Source organism: Nesoenas mayeri (genome assembly GCF_963082525.1).
Source record: "Nesoenas mayeri genome assembly, chromosome: 18".
Lineage (NCBI taxonomy): Eukaryota > Metazoa > Chordata > Aves > Columbiformes > Columbidae > Nesoenas > Nesoenas mayeri.
This window is the reverse complement of record NC_137566.1, coordinates 8,281,943-8,307,757: the sequence shown is the minus strand read 5'-3', so window position 1 is coordinate 8,307,757 and position 25,815 is coordinate 8,281,943. Positions and strand designations below refer to the sequence as shown.

Here is a 25,815-nt window from a genome sequence, read left to right as displayed (position 1 = left end):
TTAAGATGCCCTTCCCAAATCCCCAGGGGCAGACACGCACCCATCACCAGGGGCTGGAAGGCTTTGCTGGCCTGGGCAAGAGTCGCTGTGGATGCCTTATCCTCCACGGAGAGGGCGAAGTGTTTCTCGGCTGAGCCAGCCACGTTCTCGGCCACACATGTGTAGCTGCCAGTGTCACCCACCTCCACCATGGCCACCTGCACAGGGCAAGCAGAGCCCTGTCAATGGCTGCCACAAGCCAGGGGGCTGCTGGAGCTCCCAGAGGGACCTCAACACTTGGCAAGACCTGTGAGGGAAGAGTGTCCCATCCACTCTGCCCAGCGTCTGCTGTGTCACCCCCTGGCACAGCTGCCCTGCTCAGGGGGACACCAACCTGCAGGACAGTGCCACCTTCCAGGAGCTGGTGCCGTGGGCTGGCAACAATGGGGACATCATTCCAGAGCCAGGATACTGTGGGCACTGGTTGTCCAGTGGCTTCGCATTTGAAGTGGACGGTGGCATTGATAGTGGCTGTCACCTCCTCAACCGGGTCCTCCGTGTCACCATGGATGGTGGGGGCAGCTGGAAAGGTGTGGTCAGGGGGCTGCCACAAGTCGCCATCTACCTCCCCCCACCCTGTACTCACTCAGCACCTCCAGCTCATAGTGCCGGTGGTCCCGTCCTGCCGCGTTTGTTGCCTCACATGTGTATCTGCCCTTATCTTCCTCCTGCACCGCTGGCAGCTGCAGCACCCGGCCCCCTGTGGCACAGGGCAGGGATGGGATAGGGACAGCTCCACAGAGGTCAGAGGGTCCCTGCCAACCTCTCTGTCCCATCTTGCTGTGCCTGAACACCCCCCATGCAGCCCTGTTGACATGGCACTGCTCCTGAAGGTCCCATGTGTGCTGTGCACTCTGACATGAGCAAGGGGACAGGATTGAACCCACGGTGCTATACAGTCATAGAATAGTTTAGGTTGGAAGGGACTTTGAAGGCCATCCAGTCCAATCTCCCTGCAACAAGCAGGGACATCTTCACTGGCTCAGGTTGCTCAGAGCCCCGTCCAGCCTGGCCTGGGCTGTCTCCAGGGATGGGGCATCCACCACCTCTCTGGCCAACCTGAGCCAGGCTCTCACCACCCACATTGTAAAAAAACTTCTTCCTCATGTCTACCCTGAATCTCCCCTCCTTTGTTTTCCTCAGATCACTAAAAATTTCAATAGCAAAAATATTATTTGTGTTGGTTTAAAGCCATTCCCTGAATTTTTCTATAGGACAAATAACCAAAGCCTTAGTTACCTGTGCAGCTCCTGTATGCATGAGCTACACCTGAAGAAAAGTCTCCCCATCCACACTTAAGAATTTGAAAAGCATTGTGAGATGGTTATCAGCTGCTCTCAGCCCACAGACCTGCTGCAGGAACCCCACCAAGCCCCACACTGGGGATCCATGTCCATTACCTAGCAGCATCAGCACCCCTGGGCCTGGGGCGAGGGGCTCCCCATCCTTGTACCAGCTGAACTGGGGAGGTGGGATGGCATTGGTGTCACAGTAGAGGGTGGTGGGCTGACCAAGGACAGCCTGCCGGTGCTCTGTCACCTCCCCATCCTGGTCTTCTTCCAGGTAGAAGATCTCAAGGACTTCGTTGGGGCTTGTCTGCTGCTGGAAGAGGGGTGGCACTGCAGGGACAGGCTGTGGTCAGCTGTGGGGAACGGGGCTCACACCCCCAGGTGCAACCAGAGCATCTGCCCAGGCCTGACCAGGGCCAACAAGATGCTCATTTTCCAGCAGAGACAAACCCTTGTCCTGCTCACTCTGCTCTGCTCCCACAAGAGACCCCAAGACTCCTCATCTTGCTGTGACACCCACTCCTCCGGGCACTGGCTGGCCACCCAGGGCTCACCTTGGACATGCACAATGAAGTCCCTGTCATCTTCTCCCACAGCATTGGTGGCCACACAGGTGTAGTGCCCTGAGTCAGAGACACTGGCTGGTTTGATTTGAAGGACCTGCCCCTTGCTGAGGATCTGGAGGTGGCTGGTGCTTTCCAGGAGCTGCACAGGCAAGAAACAGGAGAGGAAGAGGACTACACAGCCAGAAGTGGGACAAAGCCCATGTAAAGGGTATCCTTCCCCCTTCAATCCACCCGAGATGGTCCCCAGAACCAGCAGCTCCTCCCTGGTTGCAGTTGGGACCTCACCTGCTTGTCCTTGTACCACTGGATAGTCGGCTCAGGCACAGCCCGGGTCTCACACTCCAGTGTCACTGTGCTGTTGACCCTAGTTTTCACCTCTTTCATGGCAAATTCCCCCAAAGGGTCATCTCTGGTAATCAAGGGAGGAACTAGAAGGGAGAGAAGACAGATCTGGGATGAGAGAAGAGCCTCTGATGCCCTTGCTCTGCCCTGATTAGTGACAAATAGCATCTTGGGGTGCTGGTGACACCCCAGATGGACCCCATTTTCTCCCCAGGGTAGACCTTTTTGGGGCAGCTCTTGGGATGAAGGCATGGAAAGGGATGGGGCACTGGCCTGGTTACAGTGGTGGGGTCACCATAGGAATTAAGAAGTTCACAAAGAGTTTCCATACCCAGGACCTTCACAGCATAGTTCTTCACAGCCTCCCCAGCTTCGTTGGCCACGATGCAGCTGTATGTGCCCGTGTCCTCTTCCTGAGCATTCAGGATCTGCAGCCCATGGCCACCTGGACAAAGAGTGTCTCCTGAGAGAGTCATCGTTCACAGCCACTGCTGTTTATCCTCATGCGGCACAAGAAGGTATCTGAAGGAACTTACTGACCACCTGCAAGCCTGATTTGGAGGCATCTAATGCTCTTCTAGAGCCCAGTTTACAGGCTTATAAAAGACAGCATGGTCTCACTGATGCTGCCAAGTAGGCTCTAGCTATTATCAGATGATGCAGCACATGGAAGAGCAGCACCCACCTGATGGCCTGAGCCCCTATGGTCCAGTAGGACAATGATTTCTCACCACCCCACTGCCCTAAATCACAGTCAGGCCCAGAAAAGGCCCCGCTCCCACTCCCCAAGGCATTGAACAAGGGCCCACCACAGTCACACAGAGCTGCTGGACACCAGCACAGTACCGGGGAGCACGTGGACATTTCTAGATTCTTTGAGGGGAACCTCATCCTTCAGCCAGGTGATGTTGGGAGATGAGTAGGCCAGAGCCTCGCAGACCAGGGAGATAGGGTTGTTGATGATCACTATGACTTCTGTGGTGGCATCATGGGCATCTCCAGCAAAGGTAGGTCTGGCTGCAGGGACATGTTTGCATGGCAGGTCAGTATCAGCACCCACTTAGGCTTCCTGATGCTTCATTCCCCCACCAAAGAGCATGATATGAGCTCAGGGAGCTGGACTTGACCACAGCATGTGCAATGCACAGCACATCCAGCACAAGCCCAGCTTCAGACCCTGCCCTCCAACACAAGACTCTCTCCTCCTTCCCACAAGCCACCATCAGAGATGGATCCTGCACCATCAGAGATGGATCCTTTATGCCCATCCATGAAGTCTCACGAAGGTTTTGTGCCGGGTCCACAACCCTATACCATGGTGCTGGCAGTAGGGTTAGGGGATCCTCACCACCTACCTGAATAGGCAAATAAAAAGCCCTGTGAATCCACATCTCCTGCTCACACCTGAAACTGTCTCCATCCAAAGGCATCTCATACCTGACACATCAAGCAGGTAGTGCTTGGTTTGGTTCGCCACAGAGCTGGAGGCCACGCAGGAGTAGCGGCCAGCGTCAGACAGGGAGACTCGGGTGACGTGGAGCATGGAGCCATCAGGGGAGATGGAGAAGGTGTCCTTGCCGGGCAGAGGGCGGCCGTCCTTCAGCCAGGTGATCTTAGGCTGGGGGTTGCCTGTGCAGGTGGAGAGAAGGTTTTGGCCTTCATGCAAAGTTTCTCCACATGTGCGCACAGCCTGACCGGGGTCACTGTACTGGAGCTTTTCTGGGAAGCAGGGACATCAGCCCAAATAAAAAATTATCATGATCTGGATCAGATTTTTAGAGACTGCTGGACAAGCCAGCAAGAAGAAAGAAAACTGTCCTGAGTAGGAGGTGATTAATTATTCCCATCACTAAAGGAGAAACCAGATGAGAGGAATTTCAGTTCCATTTGGGAAAGATTGGAGCTTATGTCATGGAACAAGCTCCCCACATGGACCCAGCGCTTCCTGGACAGCCCAACTGCAAAGCCAGGAACTATCCCAAAAAACTTCTTCAGACGATTTCAGCTTTTTTCATGTTATCGACTGGCGCCATGTGTTTGCTCCACACTCCAAAGGGAGACTCATGTCCCTGAGCCCCATCTCCCACCTGCTCGTGCCATCTCTGCTCCCCATGTGATGCTCACCTGCAGCCAGGCAAGACCAGGTGACAGGGTGACCCTCGGGTACTGTGATGGTCTCTTCTTCATCCGCATTCTCGATGTGAGGAGCAACTAGGAACACAAGCCACCAGGGACCTCAGCAGCTGGATGGCTTCACTGAACCTCCAAGCTCACGTGGTAAGGCATGAAGGACTCCAGCACGGCAGCTCCCATCATGCCCAGTCTTAACTCTTGACTGTCCCTGCAAGGGTGAAGTTCTGAAATCCCACCAGGAATCCTGCAGCAGACCCCTCCTTACCGAGGACCTCCACGTAGAAATGCCTCCTGGCCTCCCCGGCTACATTGCTGGCCAGGCAGGAGTAGTGGCCACCATCCTGGGCCCGTGTTTGGGCCAGTCTCAGCAGCCAGCCCCCTGGAAGCACAGAGCAGAGAGGTCTCAGGGTCCCCATCCATGCACCAGCCCATCCCAGCAGTGCTCCTGCTCCACCACCTTGAAACCCATCAGCCTTGGAGCAAAACATGCTCATGTCCCACAGCATCTGTGCCTCATCCCTGACCTGAAAGCACCTGCATGTGCTCGCTGGGAGTGACAGGAGAGCCATTCCAGGACCAGGTGACTGTGGGCAGGGGAACTCCGGTGGCCTCACAGGTTAGTGTCAGGGCTCCATGCAGAGACACGCTGATGTTGGTTGTTGATCCTGATCCTTGAATGAACTCGGGAGGAACTAGGGAGACAGAAAAACCACTTGCAGCGTAGCCAAAACAGCAAAGGAACAAGGCAAAGGGGACAAAATGAGTAAACCCAGCTTGTTCCCATCTTCCCTCTTGTACCGTTTGAGCACACAAGCCCTGAAGGACCATTAGCATCATCTGAAGTTGTTGACTTTGAAGGTGTTATGGGACAGGTGACCCACAGCAACTTGCACCCCAAGCCCATGCTTACAAGTGTGACACCAAGCTGGCCACACACTCTGAGCCATCTCAGGCCTTTTCCAGCTCAAGTGCTTGGTACCTTGACCCATGAGGTTTCCCCAAGTCCTTGGAAAGTAAATGACTTTATGAAGTGTGAGGGCCTGATGACCCTGTAAAGAAGCTCCTGCCTGATGGAACCACTTCTACAGTTACGTTGCCTGGAGCACCCCCCTCCAACCCAAGACCTTCTACATGCTGGGTTGTCCAAGTAAGGTTGTTCTCTATGCTTATGCTGCATTGAAGGTGCAGTGGGACACCACCACCCTCCTGAGTTTGCCTGCACCCATGCCTCCCAGCCCCATCCCACATCCTTACCGTGCACCACAACATCAAACTCCCTCTGTTCCTGTCCCACTGCATTTGTCACCAGGCAAGTGTAGCGTCCTGCGTGGGCCACCTCCGCCTTGGGGATGCGCAGCCGCCTCCCCTGCTGTGTAAGCAGGAGCCCGTCCTTGCTGGCCACGGGCTGCCCGTCCTTCACCCATGTCACTGTGGGTGGTGGTGTCCCCACAGCCTCGCACTCCAAAACCGTCTCACCAGACTTGATGACAGAAACCTTCCTCAGAGCTTTGCTGCCCTGGATCCTTGGCAGTGCTGCAGGCACAGGGACACAGGGTAGAGAGGATGCTGTAGCAACTCCCTTGGCCATATGCAATGGATGCACAGAATGCCATCGGTCTGGATGGCAGCAGCAGGAGGGAGAAGCAAACATGAGGGTAGTATAACTGGTGTGATTGGGCTGCAACCAGCTTGGAGCCACAAGGAATGCTGGAAGGACAAAGCTAATCCAGCTTGCAGTGTCCTTTCCAAAACACCCGAGGAGGCAAGCAACAGCTATGAACTTTAAGGTCCAGCTGGACCTTACATTGAGAGAGGTCATGGCACCTTCAGGCACCCCCACAGGTCCCCTGCGTCTCTGGGGCACACCCTGCTCACCGTGCACCTCCAGGCGATGCTCCTTGCTGCTGCTGCCAGCGGCATTCCTGCACTCACAGGTGTATGTCCCCTCGTCCACCAGCCGTACCTTCTCCATGTACAGTGTGCTCCCTTCTGTGGACACCAGCTCTAGGCCCCCGGATTGGGCAGAGAGGGGCTTGCCTGCCAGGGAAGGGGACACCAGCCTCCCTCAGGTTGCCAGCAGGACCAGAAGCTGGACACGATCCAGCATCAAGCACTTCTTGCTCTGAGGAGACCAATACCCATCTGGTGGGTCAACATATATGTAGGGAGGGATGAAGATGAGGAGCAGGTCCCTACCATCCTTCCTCCAGCTCAGGGTGGGGAAGGGGACCCCATGGCACTCGCAGGCCAGCCTGACAGACTGTCCCTCCAGCACAGACGTGACGACAGGCTCTGCCGAGGAGAAGGACGGGGGCACTGCACGGGAAGAGAGGAGCAGCTCACTGATGGCCCCAGACAAGAGGAGAGGGGCAGGTCCCCACCAGAGCTGGCTACACACCACCCACAGCTCCGCCACGCTTCACACAAAGAACCAGCAAGGTTCCCCTGCACCGGCTCCATGTGGAAATAATAATCTTGACTCTTCAGCGAGTGATGCTTTTAATTGCACGTGGCCTACAGCAGAGGATGACCAAGCATCCTGTGCCAGCCACACAAGCAGGCCAAGCACAGGTTGGCCAGACACAGCCTTATTAGGCAGGACTGCTCCCTGGGAAGGTTACCTAACTCTTTCCATTATCAGATGCGTTGCTCATAAATACAGCTGGCTAGAAAACGGTAACTCCTTCCCATGAGGGATATCAATTTGTAAAAGAAAAGCCCCAACACCCAGAAACCCCTGAAAAACAAAAACAGTAAAACCCAAACAATCCACCCCAGCCAGGACACCAGACGTGCAAACATTTCCCTGGGAAAGGATCGCAGGAACAAGCTCAGATCAGGAGAACTGGATTTTCTCCACTCCCTGGCCACCTGCCTGCAGGACTTCCACCAACTGGAAACTAAAGCATCCCTGAGAAAAGCCAGGTCCTGGCTCAGCCCCCAGCACTGCGGACGTGCTGAACGGGCTGGGGAGGCTGCAAGGATGATTGAACTGAATAAGTGAAACAGCCGGTGTCTGTTCTGGGAACCACTGCTGGCACCCTCCTGACTCGGGCAGGGGCAGAGCCCGGGGGACGATACCTACAGCGACTGCCACACTAAGTGCAAAGAAAGGACAGGAAATCCCTGCAATGGTAAGGAAATCTTTTCACACTCTTGCCCACATTTTGGAAAGGCACACCTTCTGCACTGAGAGGAATGGGTGCTCTGGCCAAAGGGTTTGAGCTACAGCCCTCCACTGGGAAGCACTCCGCAAGGTGCGATGGTTTACCATTGTGGCCATCAGCTCTCAGCCTCAGGTTGAGACTGGCAAAGGGCAAGATCTCAGCAGATCAGGCTATCAACCCTACACCTCTCAAAAAGCAAGGCAAATAACTACTTTGGCCATGTGCCTCCTCCCTGACACGTGGGATGGACAGCAGGTCTCACCCTATGCTCACCTTGCACCGAAACCTGCACCTCCGCCTGGGCCACCCCTGCGCTGCTGCTGCCCTGACAGACATAGAGCCCTTGGTGACCCAGCCCTACATGGGTGATCAGGAGGGTCCTGCCATCCCTGGACACCACTGCACCATCCTGCTCGCCCAGTGGGTGCTTGTCCTTCAGCCACCTGCAAGGAGAGCGATGGGCAGTGAGTTCTTGGTCTGTTCTTTCACCACCTATCTCCTGTTTCTGCCCACTGAAGAAGCAAACAACAGGGTGCTGGCAGCAAGGAGTGTCCCTTGTCACCTGGGGCTGGTAGTGCCCGGATGACGAGGGAGAACAGGATCCCCGGGGCAGGGAATGGGATTGAATGCCTCCCATCCTGAGGGACAGCCTGAGCTGGAGGTCCCCATAACCCATCCTAAGCCCTCATTCCCACCTCTGCACACTGGGCTGTGGAGCATTTCCAGGGAGTTACACAGCCCCCAGGGGAACTCAGGGGGACACGGGCAGGATCCCACAACCCTGCTCCACAGCACTCACTGGATCTGGGGTGTGGGGACGCCTGTGGCATGGCAGTGAATCCTCAGGGAGTCATTGGCGACGGCTGTCAGGTGGTTTTCCCCATCACCGATCTGCAGCTGGGGGGGAACTGGGAGAAAGGAGACAGCAGGCTGGGACCACCCTCGGACCTGGCACAGGGAAGGGGGAGCAGCCGGGGGCTTGGAGGGTGCAGGATCCCAGTGGTACATTAAGGGCCACAGGAGGAGCAGTTTAACCAGTGAACCTCAACCTTGGACTTGCAGGCTGTAGCTGAGTGAGGTGTTCCCTGCAGAGTTCATGGCTGTGCAGGTGTAGATGCCGGTGTCTGTCACCTGGGGACTGGCCAGCCGGAGCGACCCCGAAGGGAGGACATTGTACCTTGGGGGAGAGGGAACAGAAAAGCTGGATGGGAACAGCTGTGCCATTCATCTCCTACCCCTGGGCAGGAGTAAAGGGCTGAGAGCTCACCGTCACCTGGGGACAGCAAAGAGAAGGTCCCCAGGGCCACCTCCTGTGCAAGGAGTACGGCAGAGCTGTCCATGGGTGCAAATCCCCTTTGCTCAGCTCCTGAGCTCAGTGCGAGGCTGCAGCACAAGTCACTCACCCAGGGGGACGAGGTGGGACAGGGGTCCCCATGGATCACAGCCCCTGCAGCTGGAGCTGGCCATGCTCTCGCTCCCAGCACTGTCTGTGCTCCACAGACATAACATCATCTCAGCCCACGGCCGCAGATTCTTCCCTGTGTGTTCTCATAAATCACCCAGACACGTGAGGACAAGCCAGCTGAGATGTGAAGACCAGCACAGCACCATGAGGAGCGGCCATGGGAAACCAGACAGGAATGACAAGGTAACATGGTCCCTCAAGAAGACCAAAGCCAAGATGCCTTCCTGCTACCCAGGCCACGTCACTCCTCAGATGTAGGGAGAGAAGTGATTAATCCCAAGATTGAGTCTCATGATTTTAGGGAGCCCCTTCCAGCACAATGCTAACATGCTGAGAAAGCAGATCTTGCTTCTGAGAAGACCAAGACAATAAACATATCCAACCACCCTCCAGGTTATATTCTCCCATCAAACAGCATTAGATGACTTTCCCATTGCTGCCATCAGCCTCAACACCATCAACAAGTGAACTTGGCCCTCCAGAAGTCACCCACTGGAACAGAACTGGCCTTGAAACTCATGTCCCAGCACAGACAAATCTACCACTGGCTTCACATCTGTGTTGCTGCCAGACCTTGGCCAGGGCTCAGGAAAACTTCAACGTCTAAAGCCCATGAAGTCACCCCAACGAGAGGCAGCAGAGACTGCAACACTCCCAGCCACCCCCGCTGCCCATTCTCCTCCTCCTCCTGACCTCAAAACTCCTCCATATCCTTGGTGTCTTGCAGCCACCTGTGTGCAGAGCAGCATCAAGCCCTGATCCAACACCTCCCGCAGGGACCCACCATCCCCAGGCATGTCCTTGGCCTCCAGCAGGGTGACAGCACGAGGCAGGAATGTGCATGGGTGAGTGGAGCCGGGGAGCTGCACCAGAGCTGTTTTCCCTTCCCTTCCTCAGCCCTGTGTCCAGGGTGGGCATGTGAAGGGCCAAGAGCAGCTGCTCCAACCCAGCAGATGTTTGTATGATGGAAAAAAAGCCTGGTGATTCTTGTTCTGCTCTCCTTGAAGAGCAGTGCTAATGCTGTTCTGCTCAGCTGCCTTGGCTCCTATCAGAGCATTGAGCATCAGCTACTCAGCACCAGGGGTGCCCTTTCCATCTTCCAACCACGTATTGAGCAGCTGCTGCCCCTCACAGACCCCGCATCCCTCTGGAGAGAGGCACAACAGCAAGAGAGCATCACCCCAACACCCACAAGCTCTCCTTACCTCGCAGTGACAAGAGGCAGTGGCTGGGACTCGCGGGTCCACACCACCAAGGGAGGGGGGTGGCCTTGAACCTGGCAGGGCAGGGTGGTCTCCTGTCCAAGGACAGCCAGGATGGTTACAGGGTCTGACACCTGGGATCCATTCACGCTGATCCTGGGCTTAGCTGGGTAGAGAGGGAGTGTGGCTGGTGTGGGAACATTGCAGGTGCCCCACAGCCCTCACTGCAGCTCTTCCCACCCCACAGACCCAGCTGGCACCTGGCTGGGTAGCCCAAGGCAGCCAAGAGAGTCCCCAGGTTGTGCTTGCCCAGCTAAGCCACCCTCCGGAGCTGCTTTATGGGAGCTGGTGCCAGGCCAGTCCCGGCACTCACTGCTGACAGAGAGCTGCATCTCCCGTCTGGAGAAGCCTGCTGTGTTGGTGGCTGTGCAGAAGTAGGTCCCAGTGTCCCCAGGGGAGGGCGAAGGTATCAGGAGGGTCCCATCAGGGTCGAGGTGGTAGTGTAGACTAGGTGAGATGGGCTCTGTGCCCTGTGATGAGAAGGGAGGGGAGGAAGTAAGACAGCAGAGACTCTCCCATGTTCTGAGCATGCCAAGGGCAAGAAAAGAACTCTGGACCCACCAGAGCAAGCTGCCTCCAGTCCCACTTCCCAGGGCACTTGGTGCCACCTCCCTGGGCAGCCACACCAACACTGGCGAGCTTCATCCTCTCCATGTTACCTGAAGGTGACCCCCAGTCTGGCTAGCAGCAGGATGGCAGCCTGCCTGTCCCTGTCACCTACCTTTGCCCAGGTGACAGTAGGAGTGGGCACACCAGTGGTGTTGCAGCGCAGGGCGACAGCTGCTCCCTCAGTGGCAGTGATAAGGACAGGACCAAGCTCAATGGTGGGAGGAACTGGGAAGGAAGGGAAGCACCTCAGCCTGCGTGGTGGAGCCACGTCTGCCAAAGTGAGAACGGTGCTCTGCAGCTTAAGAAGTGCAGCGGGCACCCACTCCCCACTCAGCGCAGACTGGGGACACCCAGGACCCTGCCACTCACCGTGGATGGCCAGGGACACGTCCTGCCTGTGCGAGCCGAAGACATTGGTCACCTCGCAGGTGTACATTCCCACGTCCCCCTGAGACACCTGGTCAACGTGCAGGCTCCCATCAGCCTGGATGGAGTATTGGCCGCTTGGGGCTACCTGGACACAGGCAGAGAACAGAAAGCAGGACAGACAAGGAGGTCAAACATCATTATATTCCTGTGTCTTTGGGGCATATCTAGAAACCAGTCCTTGAGTGGTAGGAACATGCTGATGCAGTGACGAACTCATGCTACCCTCCCAACCCAAACTCTTCTCGGCATCTTCCACCAGCAGCTTTGATCCCAAGAGGCTGGGGCACCCATCCTGCAGCAAAGGTCTATGTTCACAGCTTCCCACCCACCCGCCATCTCAGTGGGTGCAGAAACCTCACCGTCTGCCCATTCTTCATCCAGCGACGGGCTGGGAACGGCTTCCCAGCCAGGATCACGCAGGGCAGTGAGACACGCTGGCCTGGAAGTGCGTGGACCACGGGTGATGCGAGGGCTATTTGAGGAGCTGCTTGAGAGAGAGGAAAGGAAAAACAACCTTAATTATAGATAAAATGTCCAGGAACACTCAGAACAACAGATCTGGAGCACCTTTCTTCCAAGGTCCAGACCTTGGCTCAGCTCAAGCCAGCTCCAACATCCAGCTCCCCCAAGAATCTGGGGATATTTGTGTACAATTTGGGTTCAAGCATGAATCAGTGCAGTAAGCCAAAGACGTAAAAGGGGAGCAGATGTGGCTGCACAGCTCTGTCTCTTGCACAGCGCCAGTATTGCTGCAGTCATGAGCAATACACCAGCAAAACACATAAAAGCACGTAAAAGCAAACCGTGTCCGGTGACTATGAGCTTGACCTCCGCTTGGATTTTCCCAAACTCGTTCTGGGCTTCGCAGATGTAGATGGTTTGATCATCCAGTGAGACACCTGGAGCAGGGCAGAACAAGCCTGAGCCCGGCAATGCCAGAGCACAGCGGGGTCGGAGAGCCCCGAGTAAGCCTCAGGACAGGGCGACACCACTCTCCTGTGCCACCGCCTCTGATGGAGGAGAGACCCCCCAGGCTTGCAGGCTGTTCCAGCACAGCTTAGCTTGTGCAAGTAAAAAGTGCAAATAAACCCATTATATCCATTATTTATTATTGTAAAAAGTGTAAACATGGGGGCTAACCCCACTGCTGGAACTTCAACCTGCAGCAGGCTGGGGGGAAGCACCCAAGGGTGACACGGTGTAAGGATGCACACAGGTGGGACACCCACACACACTGCTCACCACGCCAAGGCACGCTCAGTTCTCTTACTGTGGATGAGCAGCTCAGCAGCCTCCAGCTGGCTGGAAACACCCCGCGGTCCCTGCCAGCCCGTCACGGGCTTCCCGTCCCGCCGGGACCAGGTGACCTGTGGTGTGGGAGAGCCCTCGACACGGCACAGCAGGCTCACGCTGTCCCCGACTTCGACTGTCATGTCCCCCAGGGGCTCAGGAAAGTGAGGGGCAGCTGGAGGAGAGAGCAGCAGAGACAGGGCTCAGGCAGGTCCAACAACCCAGCTTCCCCATAGCTGAGCACAGAGAAGAAACAGGGCTGCAAAACCCACAAATCAGGTGCCCCGAAAAGTTACAAGATTGGTTTGAAGCATTTGTTTTTTTACCAGGGCTGTTACAGCCATTGCAGTTTCCACCCCTCCTAGTTACACCCAGTACCACCCACTTGCACTTTTCCACCATTAACTGCTTCATGCTTTACTGCCCCTAACTCAGAACCCCTCTCCTCCTCCTCAGGCTCTTCCATCCCTTCTGTCTCCAGTGGGAAGCCCTGAGCCCTGATTTTCAGACACACAGAAACCAGCCCCTACCTCTGCCTAATCCCACTGATTATACTTTGCATCCTCACTTCAGTCTCAAGCTGTTGTGTCAACAGGCAATAGCATCTGAACTGGTGTTCTGGCACATGAGCCTTTTCCATCCTCCCAACCCTTGGAAACCCTGCCAGGCTTCAGCTTGTACTGACCACAGACACCCCCGTGCTTGGGAAACCTGAGAGCTGGGGGCAAGAGGAGGCTTGGGAAGCAGCGAGTGGGAGCTGGGAGAGAGAGCAGCGGAAACCCAAAATGGGAGGCAGAGACTTACACCCCACGTCCAGCTCGGTGTCATTGAAGGCGACGCCAGCCTCGCCGAGAGCCTCACAGACGTACCGCCCTGCGTCCTCCTCCCGCACCCCCTGCAGCCGCAGGACGGCACGCTGGGTGCCGGGGGGGAACGCCGCCACCGCCTGCTCACCTGCCCCGAGACCCCCACATCAGGACCCTGAGCGTCTCTAGGGTCCCCACCTGCCAGTCTGGGGAGACCCCATGTGTGACGTCCCTGCAGGGTGGTGGATGTCCCCCAGCGCAGGGAGGAGTTTTCGTCCCCAGGTCTGTCCCAGCCTCACCTTTGTACCACACGACGTGGGGTGGGGGCACCCCCAAAACCCAGCACTCCAGGGTCACGTCTTCTCCCACCAGCGCCTTCACGCTGGGCGTCACTGCCAGGATGGCAGGAGGCTCTGTGCCGTGGGGAGAGAGGTGGCTTCAGGGACTCCCTGACATGGTGCCATTCACCCCAAGGGGACCCCAGAGCCCTGGGAGCTGCACCCCAACGCCCTCCATCACAGACAGTTCCAAGGCTGTGAGGCCCCATCCAGCAGCCCAGGGACAGCAAAGAGGGATAATAAATCCCTCCTGGGCAGCTCTGAGCCCTCCCAGGATGCTGCTGCCAGCGGGGAGTGGGTACCAGTGAACTCCAGGGTGATGACTCGCTCATCCCAGCCCAGCGCGCTGCTGGCGTAGCAGCTGTAATTCCCCGCATCCTCCGGGATGGCAGCCCTGATGTGCAGCGTGCCCTGAGCATCCATGAAAACCCTGCGGCAAACAGGGAGAGAGAGATAAATGAGCCCTGTGAAAACGTAGCTAGTGAAAAATGTGTTGAACTAAGTGAACAGGCTGAAAGCCATCCCATTAAAGCACATGTGGTAAGTGCTGGGAGTATGATAGATGTGGGTTAGTACTTCAAACCAGCTGCTGCAGGGAAGGATGTTGTTTAGAACAAGGGAAAAGTATTGAGAATTGGGCTTTTTCATTTAAAAAAAAAAAAAAAAAAAGGAGGAGAAAAACCTTTCCCAAAGTCCACTCCAGCACTCACAGCCTGTCACAGACTGAGAGGTGGAAGGCAAAAGCAGAATAAATTAAAGGGAAGCAGAAGGAGTCTTTTGAGGCTGGAGTGCACACTGGGCATGCAAAGTGCTCCGTTTCCCCTCAGTGGGGACAATGACCTGGATAAGGCAAGACGGCTTAAAAATTAATCTATGAAATTAGGGCTAACAGCATGCCAGCCACCTCAGGTACGTGGGTTAGGGTATCGCAATGGTTTCCTCTCTCACTGGGGCTACAAGCAACCCTGAGCCACAGACCCTGCAAGGGGAGCACCATCCCCAGCAGGACAGGGAGGATGAAGACACCCTGGTCCCCATGTGTTACCTCTCGTCCTGCTCCAGCACCCATCCCCAGCGCTTCCAGGCGGTGCGGGGCAGGGGGTGACCCCCGGCCGTGCAGTTCAACCGCAGCTCCTGGCCCCTGCCGAAACGCTGGGGGCTGGCGTCCACCTTCACCCACGGCACCTCTGCACAGGGTCGGAGAAGGGCTCAGCCCCCGGGTGCCATCCGCCACTGTCCCTCCCACAGGACATCAGCCAGGCCAGTGTCCCCCGTTGGGCAGAGCCTACCCTGGATGAAGAGCCAGAGGGAGGCGGCGGCAGAGCCATGGGCGCTGTGGGCCACACACTCGTACAGCCCCCCGTCCCCTGGCTGCACACGAATGATCTCCAGTGAGTGGTTCTGCAGCAGCCGGGTCCGACCGTCCCTCAGCTGCGCCATCTTCCCATCCCAGCTCCATGTCAGGTTGTAGGGCACGTCGCTCAGAACCGGGCAGGACATGACCACGTCTTGGCCGGGTGAAGCTGTGATGTTGGCCGGGGCTATGAGACGTGGCGGTGGCTCTGCAAACACAGCACGCTGGGTTGAAATGAGTCTGTGCCCAGCCACAGATTTGGAGACTTTCAGGCACCAAGGCTTGGCACGTGCTGTCCCCACCTGAGACAGAGACGTAGGAATGAGCCCGTGTCACCCCGACCCTGCTCGTGGCTGTGCACTCATAAAATCCTTCATCACTCTTGGACACCGCAGGGATCAACCAGCTGATGTTTCCTGAAACCCTATGAATCAAAGAATCAGAATCACAGAATGGTTTGGGTTGAAGCTCCCCCAGTGCCACCCCGGCCATGAGCAGGCACATCTTCACCAGCTCAGGTTGCTCAGAGCCCCATCCAGCCTGGCCTGGGACGTCTCCAGGGATGGGGCATCCAACACCACTCTGGGCAACCTGGGCCAGTGTTTTACCACCATCACTGTAAGAAATTTTTACAAAACGAAAAGGGAGATGACAGGGTCACCCCCACCCTGAGGCACAGGAGCAGGGGCTGCCGTGTCACCGCCCTACTCCAAATCACTGGGAGTCTTTTCCATCCAAGTCAGGCAGATGCAGCCCCACTTCCCACATCATCACAGACACAGCCCTTGGGATTTTCCTCTGCTGCCTTGGGATGCTCAGGGCTTGCAGGCACCCAGCCAGCACACAGCATCCCCCTGGCTGGCACAATTCAGGAGGCTGTTGCTGCCCCCACAGGTTCATCGTGAAGCCCCATGGGCTAAATGGGAGATTCACCTGAAGAGCTGCTCTTCCCCTAGCTTCATCCTACCCCGGCTGAGCTGCAGGCGGAAAGGGACCTCGCTCTGTGCGGAGCAGGAGATCCGCTGCGGCTCACGGCTGTACGCTTGGATCTTGCTGGAGATGTTCACTTTGGGTAGACCTGGAAATAGATGGGGACATGCACTGATACAAAACTCCTCAGGAGTTCATCAAGAGCTGCACTGGGAAGCAGGTAAAGGAACACCTGACTGGAAACCAAAGCAAAGTTGGTGCTGGAAGAGCCTCTGGTCCTTTCTCAGCACCCTTGGGGACCACTCACCGGGGACCACACTGGTGTAGGTGACCCCAGAGAGGCGGTGCAGGGGGTGGCCCTGGGCATCTTTTCCCTTGACCTTCAGCAGAAAGTCACTCGGGGGGACATGGAGGGGCGAGCCCACCCAGAGCTGCCCCGAGGAGGTGTTGGAGAGGGGCCGCATGGGCAGCGACAGGAGGGCATGGCCGGAGGTGTCAAAGAGCTCCATTTCCTGCAAGTGCCCAGGCGGCTGCAGACCGGTGCAGTTCACCACCACAGAGATGGGCAGACCTGCAGAGAGAGAAGGGGAATAAAATAAAAACAACACCCAGCCACGTTCTTGGCTGAGAGAAGCCCAGACACAGCAGCTGCACCCCTGGCACACCAGCCTCACCCTGCACTGGTCGCTCTCCAGGCTGGCTGGCATCAAAATCCGGCTGGGTGGAGAAACTGGCTTGAAAATTGATGTTGCTGATGCCCGTGATCCTCAGTGAGTGGCGGCCGCTGCTCTGGGTCTGGAAGCGGAGCAAGAGGCACGTGCTGAGGGCAGGGGGAGGCGATGGGGAAGCGGGCAGGCAACAGCTGTCCCGTTCATGTGCCCTGTGTCCATCCGGAGGTGTATGGGGAAAACCCATGCCTGGCAAAGCCTGGTTGGCTAAATATCCATCAGGGGATGGGTAGGGACAACGTGCAGGCTCTGCCACCAACCTACCGTGACCGACCACATCCCTGGCTCATAGGGCTCCACAGTCACCACCACGGCTGAGTTGGGGATGTTGAGCAGCTCCTTCAGCCCTTGGCCTTTCTCAAGGACCTTTCCTGTAACAGCAAATGAACCTCTGGGATGGGCAACCCAGGTCCACCATCCAGTCCCCGCAGTTGCCCAGGAGCCCCCTCCCTTGGGGCTCACCACAGCACAGAGCCCATCACACAGCCTGGACACAGAGAACATCCTCCCAAACCAGAGGCAAAACCAATCTGGGAAGGGAACAGAGCAGACACACTTGGTGCTTAACAAGCTCTTTGCAGCTCATTGCTTTTGTATTTCAGTTTTCAGTGCAAGGTTCAGCAATTCCCATGCCTGCAGCCTCCCATTTGTCCTGACCCAAGGGGACCCTCTCATTGCTCTCCTGGATGCAAAGCATCACCCCCCACCTGCCGCCCTTCCTGGGCATCTACCTGCTGGATCCCGGACCTCGATCCCCGGGGCAGGGCCGCTCAGGGAGATGGTGACCTCCTTCAGGCTAGGGTCGAACGGGACCGGCCACGTGTGCTCCCCACCGTCCTCGTGGTCCGTGGACAGTAAGTGGACTTTGGAAGCCTGGATGGCCTCTTCCACCCACTTCAGCACCTGGGGGAGCATTAACCAGGATCCCCCATCACCATCAGGTGAGGCTTTTTCACAAGTATGACTTGGATTACACCAGGTTAAAATCTCAAGTCTGGCTGCAAAATAGTGCCCAGGCAAAGGACCAGCCCCAGTTGGTGGGTGCAAGCGCAGGGGTGGCACTGGGACAGCTGGGCAGGAGGTGACAGCCCCAGCTGAGCCCCCTTTGCTGTGAGCAGGTGCAAATGGAATTGAGTCATTTGGTGCAATTGTTATTGCCCAGTGGCTTCTGCTCAGCTGCTTGGAACAGACACATTATTGCCCTCCAATTAGCTCATGGGAATAGAAACGATTAAAACCCACAACTGGAGGCTGGGCAGGAGCTGTTTCTGGGCTCTGCTGAGAGAAGCTGCCCAGTAATGAGCAGAAAAGCACTTTGATCTTCCCCAGGTCTCTGAGATTTCATGCCAGTCAATAGCTTCAAGGATGGGAACAGGCAGAGAGGCTCCTCTCCCTGTGGCCAGGCCACCCTCCCAATTCCTGGGGTGCCGAGAGCGACAGGAGCACCCAGCATCAGCCCCAGGCAGACACCTCTGCTCCATGGTGACAGGAGGCTCGACTCATCCCAAGGATCATGCAAGTGGCCCAGCAGCAACCTCAAGAGCAATCAATGAATTTTCTCAAGCTCTTGCTTCTATTTCAGGCTAAAGCGGGGCTCCCAGAGCAGCCTAGATATGCTTTGGGCATAAGGATCAACCTCGGGAGAATATAACAGCAGCTGAGTCAGGACCACATGGACCTTGGCCACCTCATCCCTGCTCACCTCCGTCACCTGCTGCTTGTCCAGGTGGAATATCTGCCCGGAGCTGGTGGCAGCAATGCGCTCGTACACGCGGTACCCAGGGTGGCTCCTGTCCCCGCAGTCCCCTGTCAGCACAAACACCACCTGCCACAGCAACAGTCCTCATAGCATCACACTCAGCCACAGGGTGTCTGTCCACGCCAGGGAAGGGACACAACCAGCATCCACAAGCTTCTAGTACAGTGAGTCAGCCCAGAGGATACAAAATTCACCCCACTACAAGGCAGCATCAGGGGGTTTATTGCTACAGCTCATTGCTGCGAGCTGCCATCGTTGCTGCTACGATGTCCCCCCAGCCCGGCTGTGACAGGAGGCAGGTGGGCAGCACCGCTCACCTGGGTCTGCTTGTGCTGCAGCAGCCGCAGCAGCTCCTCCTGCTGCTCGTAGTCCTTGGCCCGAGCATCCGAGAAGACGTAGACGAAGGAGCCGGGGTGCGAGACCTCCACGGCCAGACGGATGGCTCCCACGCTCATCTCCGGGCAGTCCCCTCCGCCCTGTGGCACATGGTGAGGGACGTGGCACCAGCACCAAAGCACCCAGTGCTCAGCTCTTCCCTGCTGGGCTGGAACCCAGCCCAGGCTCTGCTTATGGGTACAAATTGCACCAGTGTGCTGGAGTTGCCCCAAACCCAGCCAGAGCAGCACGGTGGCACCACAAGAACATGCAGATCACAAGGACCCATCCGTGCCTCACCGCTAATGATGATTAAACCACCCATTTGGGGATCCGGACTCACAGAAGTCCCTGGCTTCCCACAAACGCACATTAGTGCCCACCCCGGCCCATCTCTCCCCACATGGCAGCAGAACCGGCCACCCCAGGCAAGCGCAGAGGCACAGCAAGGACCGGCTCTTGCTTCCATGGGGCTTTGCACCCCAAGGGCTGTGAATCAATTTGCAGCCACAGCTTTACAGCTCCTGCCAGAACACAGCTGCATCCGAAGGGAAACGCCATGGGGGTTTAGCAATGCATGAGATGGGATGCAGAGATGGATAAAACATGATTAAACTCCCAGGGAGTGTTTCAGCATTGCAGCTGAAATTGTTGTGGTTTTGTTCTTATTTTTAAAGAAAAAAAAAAAAAAAAATTAAAAAAAACAAACGCAAACAATTTGCAAACAGCACTTCTAGAAGAACAGATTTTTGGTTCCATGAAGAGTTTGTGCAAACTCTCCCAGGGAAAGCATTCCCACTTTGGGACAAGGGCTGTGAACTGAGATGGTTCTGCCTCATTGCAGGTGCCTGGAGCACCCACCCTCTCTGCTCCCACCACAGTGTGGTCAGCCCCCCACAAGCCCAGACCTGTCCCGAGCCCCCACCTGGGGGGTGTCAGACCCCAAGGGAAGCAGGGATTGCTCTGGGGACCCACCAAGGTGCAGGGATGCAGGGACACAGGGCCACACACCGAGCCAGCCACGGACACCTCACCTGGACATGGAGCTCCCGCAGGCGCTGCTGGAAGAGCCGGGGGTCTGCGGTGAGGGTGGCGGGTCCTACATCTGCAAACACACCAACACCACCGCCTCAGCCCCCCCAGACACAAACACCAGCCTCCTCTGGTGCTCCCAAACACGAGCCTAGCTAAAACACCCTTACAGGACCTGTAAAACTCACGGTTAAGCATCTGCTCTGGCTTGGCACAGAGGGAAATGTGGTTTTGGGCAGATCAGCACCATGCCCAGGGTACAGCCGGCCCCAGAGAAGCTCTTGGCCAAGGTGAGCTGCAAACCCAGCACCCTTTTCTGCTGGGGGAGACGCCCAGCAAAGCGACGCCGAAACCCATTTACTGCCTCTGCCTCCTTCCCTGTCCAGCTCCAGTGATTGTCATCCAAATGCAGCATTTCTGCTGAAAATCTAGCCTCAGTTCTGCTCTCCTTGTAGGTGGTCGGGGCTCTTCTGGAGAACAGCTGCTATTTATGGGTGTGCACAAAAAATCCCAAGGCAAAGTTAGAAAGAAATTATTCTAGTAGTGCAGTAAATTACCAAAACCTGTTAGAAAGCAGTCCTTTTATTGGGGTGACCTGGAAACACGTTGTGGGCTCGTACAGAAAAGAGTCACCCACAAGTGGGTGCCAGCATCACTGGGGTGAAACTGCTGAGGAGCAGCTTGCCCTGAGCAACAGGGTGGCTGGGGATGGGAGCCCCTGCCCAGCACCGAACCCTCGAGCTGCAGCTCGTCCCACGCTGCCATCCCTGTCACAGGGGTCACTGGGGCATAAAAAATGGGGAGAAGGGACAGCACAGGCACTTGGGAAGTGCCCACTTCAGCCCCAAACCTGGCCAGACCTGCACCCCAGCCCCTCGCAGCCCCATCCCCCAGTAAAACGTTTCCTCCCACCCTGCCCCAGCCATACCTGGGTCATGGAACGGGACCAGCACGTAGTTGCTGATGGGCTTCGTGCTCCTGCTGAGTGTCCGTTCCAGGATGCGCGAGGCCCCGTCCATCACCTGCACCAGGTCATCATACATGGAGCCGGTGACATCAAAGACAAAGGCCAGGGTGGCCCCTCCTGCGCTGGGATGGGGCTCAGAGAGGCTGGGGGTGAGCAGCAGCCAGAGACCCACAAACACCCCTCTGTGGGGTGGCATCCTGGGGGAGACCCTCAGGTGCTGGTGACACCCCTTCTGTCCTTGCTCTGCTCCTTCCCCCAGACCCCTGGGCACCGTCCCCGCACTGGGAGGGACACAGGGTGCAAAGGGCCACACGCAGTGGGGACAGAGGTGGGACACCCAGCCGCCTGCAGCTCCTCCAGCGTTCTGGGAGGGAGGAGAGAAAACGGGACTTTTGGAGCCAGCGGCGTGGCCGGGAGGTGGGTGGGAGCTGGATGAAGCTGGGACGGGGATGTGGGGATTGGGAAGTGGGTCCTGCAACCCACAGGATTGTCAGAAACACTGCCCAGGCCCCCTCCCCAGCCCTGACTCCCCCGGCTCAGATTGCCCCCCGCTCTGCCAGGGGGAGCTGGGGGCGAGGGGAGGACACGGGGGTTCACAGCTGAGCACTTGCAGGGGAACCCTGCCAAAACCAGGGCAGGGGGGTGAGACAGCTGCCAAAGGGACCTCGGGGAAGCAACCCCTCCTCTGCCAGGAAAAGGGCAGGACAGGGGTCTGCAATGTGGCTGTGGGGGACAAGTGACTCTGGGTGGGGAACGGGGAGCAAACAGCCCCGCAAAGCGCAGCCAAAGCCGGGGCAGGACGGGGCTGGACGCGCAGCCAAAGCCGGGAGCGCTGCCCGGGGGCGGCGGAGCTTTCCCGGGCTCCCCCCGCAGCGCTGGGCTCACGGCCGCTCCGGGGGGGGAAGCTCGGGTCTTGCTCAACCACCCCCGCGGGGCCCCGGGACTGCCCACGGCCAAGGGCCGATCCTGCCCCTGGCTGAGCACCCCCCTAGAGACAGGAGGATTAGGGACCGGCCATCCCACAGCCCCACACACGGGACAGCAGGTCCCTCTTGCACATCCCTCTGTCCCACATGTCCCTGCAAGCACAGCCCTGGGGTGTGCTGTGCTGTGCTGGTGGCCCGAGCCCCTCCTGTCCCAGAGCCAGGGCTGTAGGCTTGGGTACAACCACTTGTCTCCCCAGGCTTTGCTCCCCCAGCTCCACACTCACTGCAAGCTCTGGGGGTGTCCCCCACCCTTTCACAGAGCACCCCCAGCCACTAACCCTGCACCGCAGCTCCATCCTGCACCCCAGCATGCATCTCCACAGCTGCTGAGACAAAGAAACCCCAGCAGCTTCTCCCCATCACCGAATTAATCCCAGCCAAACCCACCAGTGCTCCCAGTCCCAAGAGCACCTGCACTAGTTGGGGTTTAACCCCTTCCTTGCTGGAGGGGGTGTCAAAAGCCAGCAAAGCCTCTGTGTAACCATCACATTTTGGAGCCTGTGCCCGTCCTCACCTGCTCCCCAGCATGGGGGATAAATCCCTGGGTGCCCCCATCATGTGCTGGCACAAAGCACCTCTGAACAAAGCCCCCTGTGCAAACACAGCCTCCTTGTTTGGACTGGTAGGGGCATCTCCTCTGGCCTCCCAAAAATAATTAGTCAGCCTCGTTAGGAGAGCAAACAAACGAAGATGGGCTGGCAGGGAGGCCTCGCAGTGCTCGTTTCTGGGAGATTTGGCAGAGCAGAATGGCAAATGCAATCCCGTGGCACGTGAAAAGCCTAATCTGGGCTGTGAGCCCCCCTGCTCGCCCAGCCAGCTGTGTCGGGGCTGCCAAGGGGCATCCCTCTTCCAGGCTGAGGCACAATTACAAGATATTAATATCAAGCTTCCCACGTAGCCGTTGCACGCCCAAAGCGACTCGGAGGCTCTGAGGCTGCTGCATCGACAAGGGGGCTGGGAGGAGATGAGGACGGCGCAGGCAGGCACATCACAGATCACGGGTGCTTCGTTACTGTCATTAAGCTTTTATTTCCACTGTCACAAAGTTCCTGGGTTTTGTTTTGTTTTCGTTTGTTTTTTTTAAACTGTTTCGTTTGCTTGGTTTGCTCTTGAATTCATCTCAAGACAAGGCAGCAGGGCATGCAAGCCGAGACACCGGCACGGACGCACAAACAGGCTTCATCTTTACAAACAAGGCTCTTGGCTGGAGCTGCTGTTCCTCAGCTGGGGGCTCAGCTGCCCCTCAAGCAGGGGTTCTGCAGGAAATGTCACCCACCCCAGGACATGGCACCCACCCCAGGGCTGGCGGCCACAGGAGCAGAGAGAGAAGGGAAGGATGCCTGTGCCGCTGGAACAGTTGGGGCTGGCACCTGTAACTGAGACCCCAAAACTGCTGAGACCCACTTCTGCCTGGTCTGGTGAGGTGCAGCTGGTACCCAGCGCAAATGGGGTCTGTGGTCTCCCATAAGCAAACACCCCCTCCCACAAACCCAATGGGGAGCGCTCCCAGGGGCTGCCTGGTCTTGTTACAAATCACAGCAATTTAAGAGCTGCTCCAGAGGGAAAAATCCACTTCGCTTCTCTCTCGGGTCCTGGTTAGTGCCATAATGAGAGGGTGGGGGGAATCTGCCCCCAGAGCCTTCTCCCACATCCTCGCTCTCCGGGGAAAACAGCTCAAGCCCCAGAGCTCAAGGAAAGACGGTTACAAAGCAGCAAACAGTCAGCACACAAACAGAAAAATGAAAAGAAAGGAAAGTACAGACACGGCATTTTAATGGGGCAACACCGACGGGGACAAATGAGAGGTGGAGGGGACATGCCGCAGTCGCCGGGCCGGACCCTCGCCTCTGCCTGCGTCCCCTCCCCATCGCCAGGGCTGCAGCTGCTTTATTTCAGACAGGCATCAGGAACCTGACTATGAACAGAAACAAATGAGGTCTTGTCAGCTGCTCACTTTTAATAATGACCAGGTGTAAAAAGAAGATTGAAAATAATTATCCTCTGATGTAAAGTCCAACCCAGCGGTTCACACCCCGCTCCCGGTGCTCTGTACGTGCCTGAATCCAGCGGGTCCTGCCAAACCCTCCAGGTCACAGCTCAGCCAGGCCATGCACTGATGGGGAAACTGAGGCACGAGGAGGTTAAGGCCAACATTTCCAAGCATGAGATGCTTCAAGCCTGATTTTCAGCAGTACCAAGAAGCTGCAGATCCTGGTGATGTTCAGGAGGAGACGGGGGCCCCCGGTGGTCCCCAAAGGGAGGCCGGAGCATCCAAGCCAGGGTTCCAAATCTGCAGGCAGGGGAGAATACTGTGGCCAAAATGATTTTCTCAGGGCTGCTCAGCATTGCAAAGAGCAGGGCAGGACAGAGCCCACGCTCTGCAAAATAACTGCTTTCCTTTTTGCTCTTTTTTTTTTCCTAATGTGCAAATATTTAAGAAGAGGGGAGAGAGGACAAAGCTCCATCCCTGAGCCCACCCACAGCAGGAGGAGACCAGGCTGGTGGCCACTGAATTTTGGCATTTCTGGGGCCTGAAGTCCTCCCAAAACAACACCGGTCCCTCACCCACCCGTGACAGCAGCAGCACATCCTTGCAGGGCTGCCTCCCCAGTGAGACATCAGCCAGCACCGATGGAGCTCCAAGTAGGTCCTCCGAAAATTAAAAGCCTTTCAGGGAAAAGTGTCAGAGCAAATGAGGTTTGCCTTTGCCTGGGAATTATGTCAAACATCGCAGGGTCCATCATTTATCAGCAGAGGCGATTACAGCAGCATCACATTCATTGGGAACATCGATTGGCACCAGGAAGGGACCGGTCTGGCAGACAAGCATTAGAGAAGTTGGAGGCACTGCAAAGATCTATCCAAGAGAGTTGTGTTTTGGCCACAAAGCATCGAGGAAAAGGAGTTTCCATGGGAGGGAGCAAGGTGACATCCTCCAAGAGCCCCCCAGCAATGAACCACGGGCACCCTCGGGGGCAGGAACCGCAGAAGAGGCAGAAATATTGCACATGGACATGATGTCAGTCTCCTTGGGGATAAGGAAAGGTGGGATTTTATGGCCATCAGAAAGTGCCACCAGCACACAGCCCCAAAAGTGCACAGCGGGGCTGCACAGCAAGGGACTGACCGCCCGGGAGCCTGTGCCCGGCACGGGGGAGGATTCACCCCTGCTGGGGCACCGTCTGGTCTCCTGCATCACGGGACACCTGTGAGTACACCCTCCACATCCAGCTGTGGGGACCGGCTGGGCTTGGCCGCGGGGGCTGCAGGGATCGGTGATGCTGTGTCAGCCGTACCAGGATGGAGCGGGGATCCCCGGGGTGCTGGGAGAGCAGCACTGGTGTTACTGGGTGAGGAACAAACCACACCGGAGCAGGAGGGGTTTGTACCCCGGCTGGCATCAGGGGTCCCACGAGCATCTTGCACTTTGCTCCCGAGGAGCTGCAAATCTCTCCTTCCCCAGGGCAGGGGCTGAGATGGATGGAAACAGAGCAGCAGCAGCACCCACGTAACCCTCGTCCTCCCACGGAGATGCCAACAGTGTCCCACAGCGTGTCCTGGTGGGGCTGAACCCTGCTCGGGCACATCCTGGAGTGGTGGTGGGTGATGGAGAGGCCGTGTGGGCACCGCTTGTGGCTGGGGGTCCATTTCCAAGCCCCCGGCTCGGGTTTCCAGGCACGTTTCCCCAGTCCTCCAACTCCCTTGGCGCAGGTACAAGCAGCTCTGCTTTGGGGTTGTGCTCTTGGTTTATACAGCAAAACCTCCCGTGTCCTAAATGAGGGGTGAGGGGGTCAGGAGACACCCCGAGCTGCACGTCCCCCCTGTGCCAGCCAGGACAGGGGGGACAGAGCGAGTTGTCCCTATGGGCACCTCCTCTGCTGCCCCAGCCCCACCAGCACAGCGCGAATGCACAGCCACCCCCCTGGGGTACAAACAGACCTTCCCACCA

The 25,815-nt window shown here is 57.2% G+C and overlaps 1 protein-coding gene across 1 annotated transcript in view; it reads right to left on the bottom strand.

Annotated features, from left to right (window-relative positions):
- Positions 1–21,076, bottom strand: part of HMCN2 (hemicentin 2) — a gene marked incomplete at both ends in the record, with an annotated part of 30,411 nt that extends 9,335 nt beyond the window's left edge. Inside the window, 40 exons of the mRNA XM_080355746.1 lie at positions 41–197; positions 374–561; positions 626–739; positions 1,440–1,658; positions 1,883–2,033; positions 2,180–2,322; positions 2,568–2,681; positions 3,083–3,253; positions 3,674–3,865; positions 4,361–4,447; positions 4,635–4,748; positions 4,894–5,061; positions 5,624–5,902; positions 6,245–6,406; positions 6,566–6,685; positions 7,810–7,979; positions 8,336–8,444; positions 8,586–8,713; positions 10,207–10,369; positions 10,577–10,733; positions 10,985–11,097; positions 11,242–11,386; positions 11,661–11,785; positions 12,105–12,200; positions 12,572–12,766; positions 13,396–13,545; positions 13,697–13,810; positions 14,038–14,165; positions 14,781–14,922; positions 15,025–15,297; positions 15,392–15,513; positions 16,023–16,167; positions 16,327–16,590; positions 16,694–16,814; positions 17,012–17,118; positions 17,479–17,650; positions 18,450–18,572; positions 18,824–18,982; positions 19,916–19,986; positions 20,842–21,076. Coding sequence (XP_080211872.1) covers positions 41–197; positions 374–561; positions 626–739; positions 1,440–1,658; positions 1,883–2,033; positions 2,180–2,322; positions 2,568–2,681; positions 3,083–3,253; positions 3,674–3,865; positions 4,361–4,447; positions 4,635–4,748; positions 4,894–5,061; positions 5,624–5,902; positions 6,245–6,406; positions 6,566–6,685; positions 7,810–7,979; positions 8,336–8,444; positions 8,586–8,713; positions 10,207–10,369; positions 10,577–10,733; positions 10,985–11,097; positions 11,242–11,386; positions 11,661–11,785; positions 12,105–12,200; positions 12,572–12,766; positions 13,396–13,545; positions 13,697–13,810; positions 14,038–14,165; positions 14,781–14,922; positions 15,025–15,297; positions 15,392–15,513; positions 16,023–16,167; positions 16,327–16,590; positions 16,694–16,814; positions 17,012–17,118; positions 17,479–17,650; positions 18,450–18,572; positions 18,824–18,982; positions 19,916–19,986; positions 20,842–21,076 — 6,106 coding nt within the window. The remainder of the gene's footprint in view (positions 1–40; positions 198–373; positions 562–625; positions 740–1,439; positions 1,659–1,882; positions 2,034–2,179; positions 2,323–2,567; positions 2,682–3,082; positions 3,254–3,673; positions 3,866–4,360; positions 4,448–4,634; positions 4,749–4,893; positions 5,062–5,623; positions 5,903–6,244; positions 6,407–6,565; positions 6,686–7,809; positions 7,980–8,335; positions 8,445–8,585; positions 8,714–10,206; positions 10,370–10,576; positions 10,734–10,984; positions 11,098–11,241; positions 11,387–11,660; positions 11,786–12,104; positions 12,201–12,571; positions 12,767–13,395; positions 13,546–13,696; positions 13,811–14,037; positions 14,166–14,780; positions 14,923–15,024; positions 15,298–15,391; positions 15,514–16,022; positions 16,168–16,326; positions 16,591–16,693; positions 16,815–17,011; positions 17,119–17,478; positions 17,651–18,449; positions 18,573–18,823; positions 18,983–19,915; positions 19,987–20,841) is intronic.
- Positions 21,077–25,815: the final 4,739 nt, after the last annotated feature.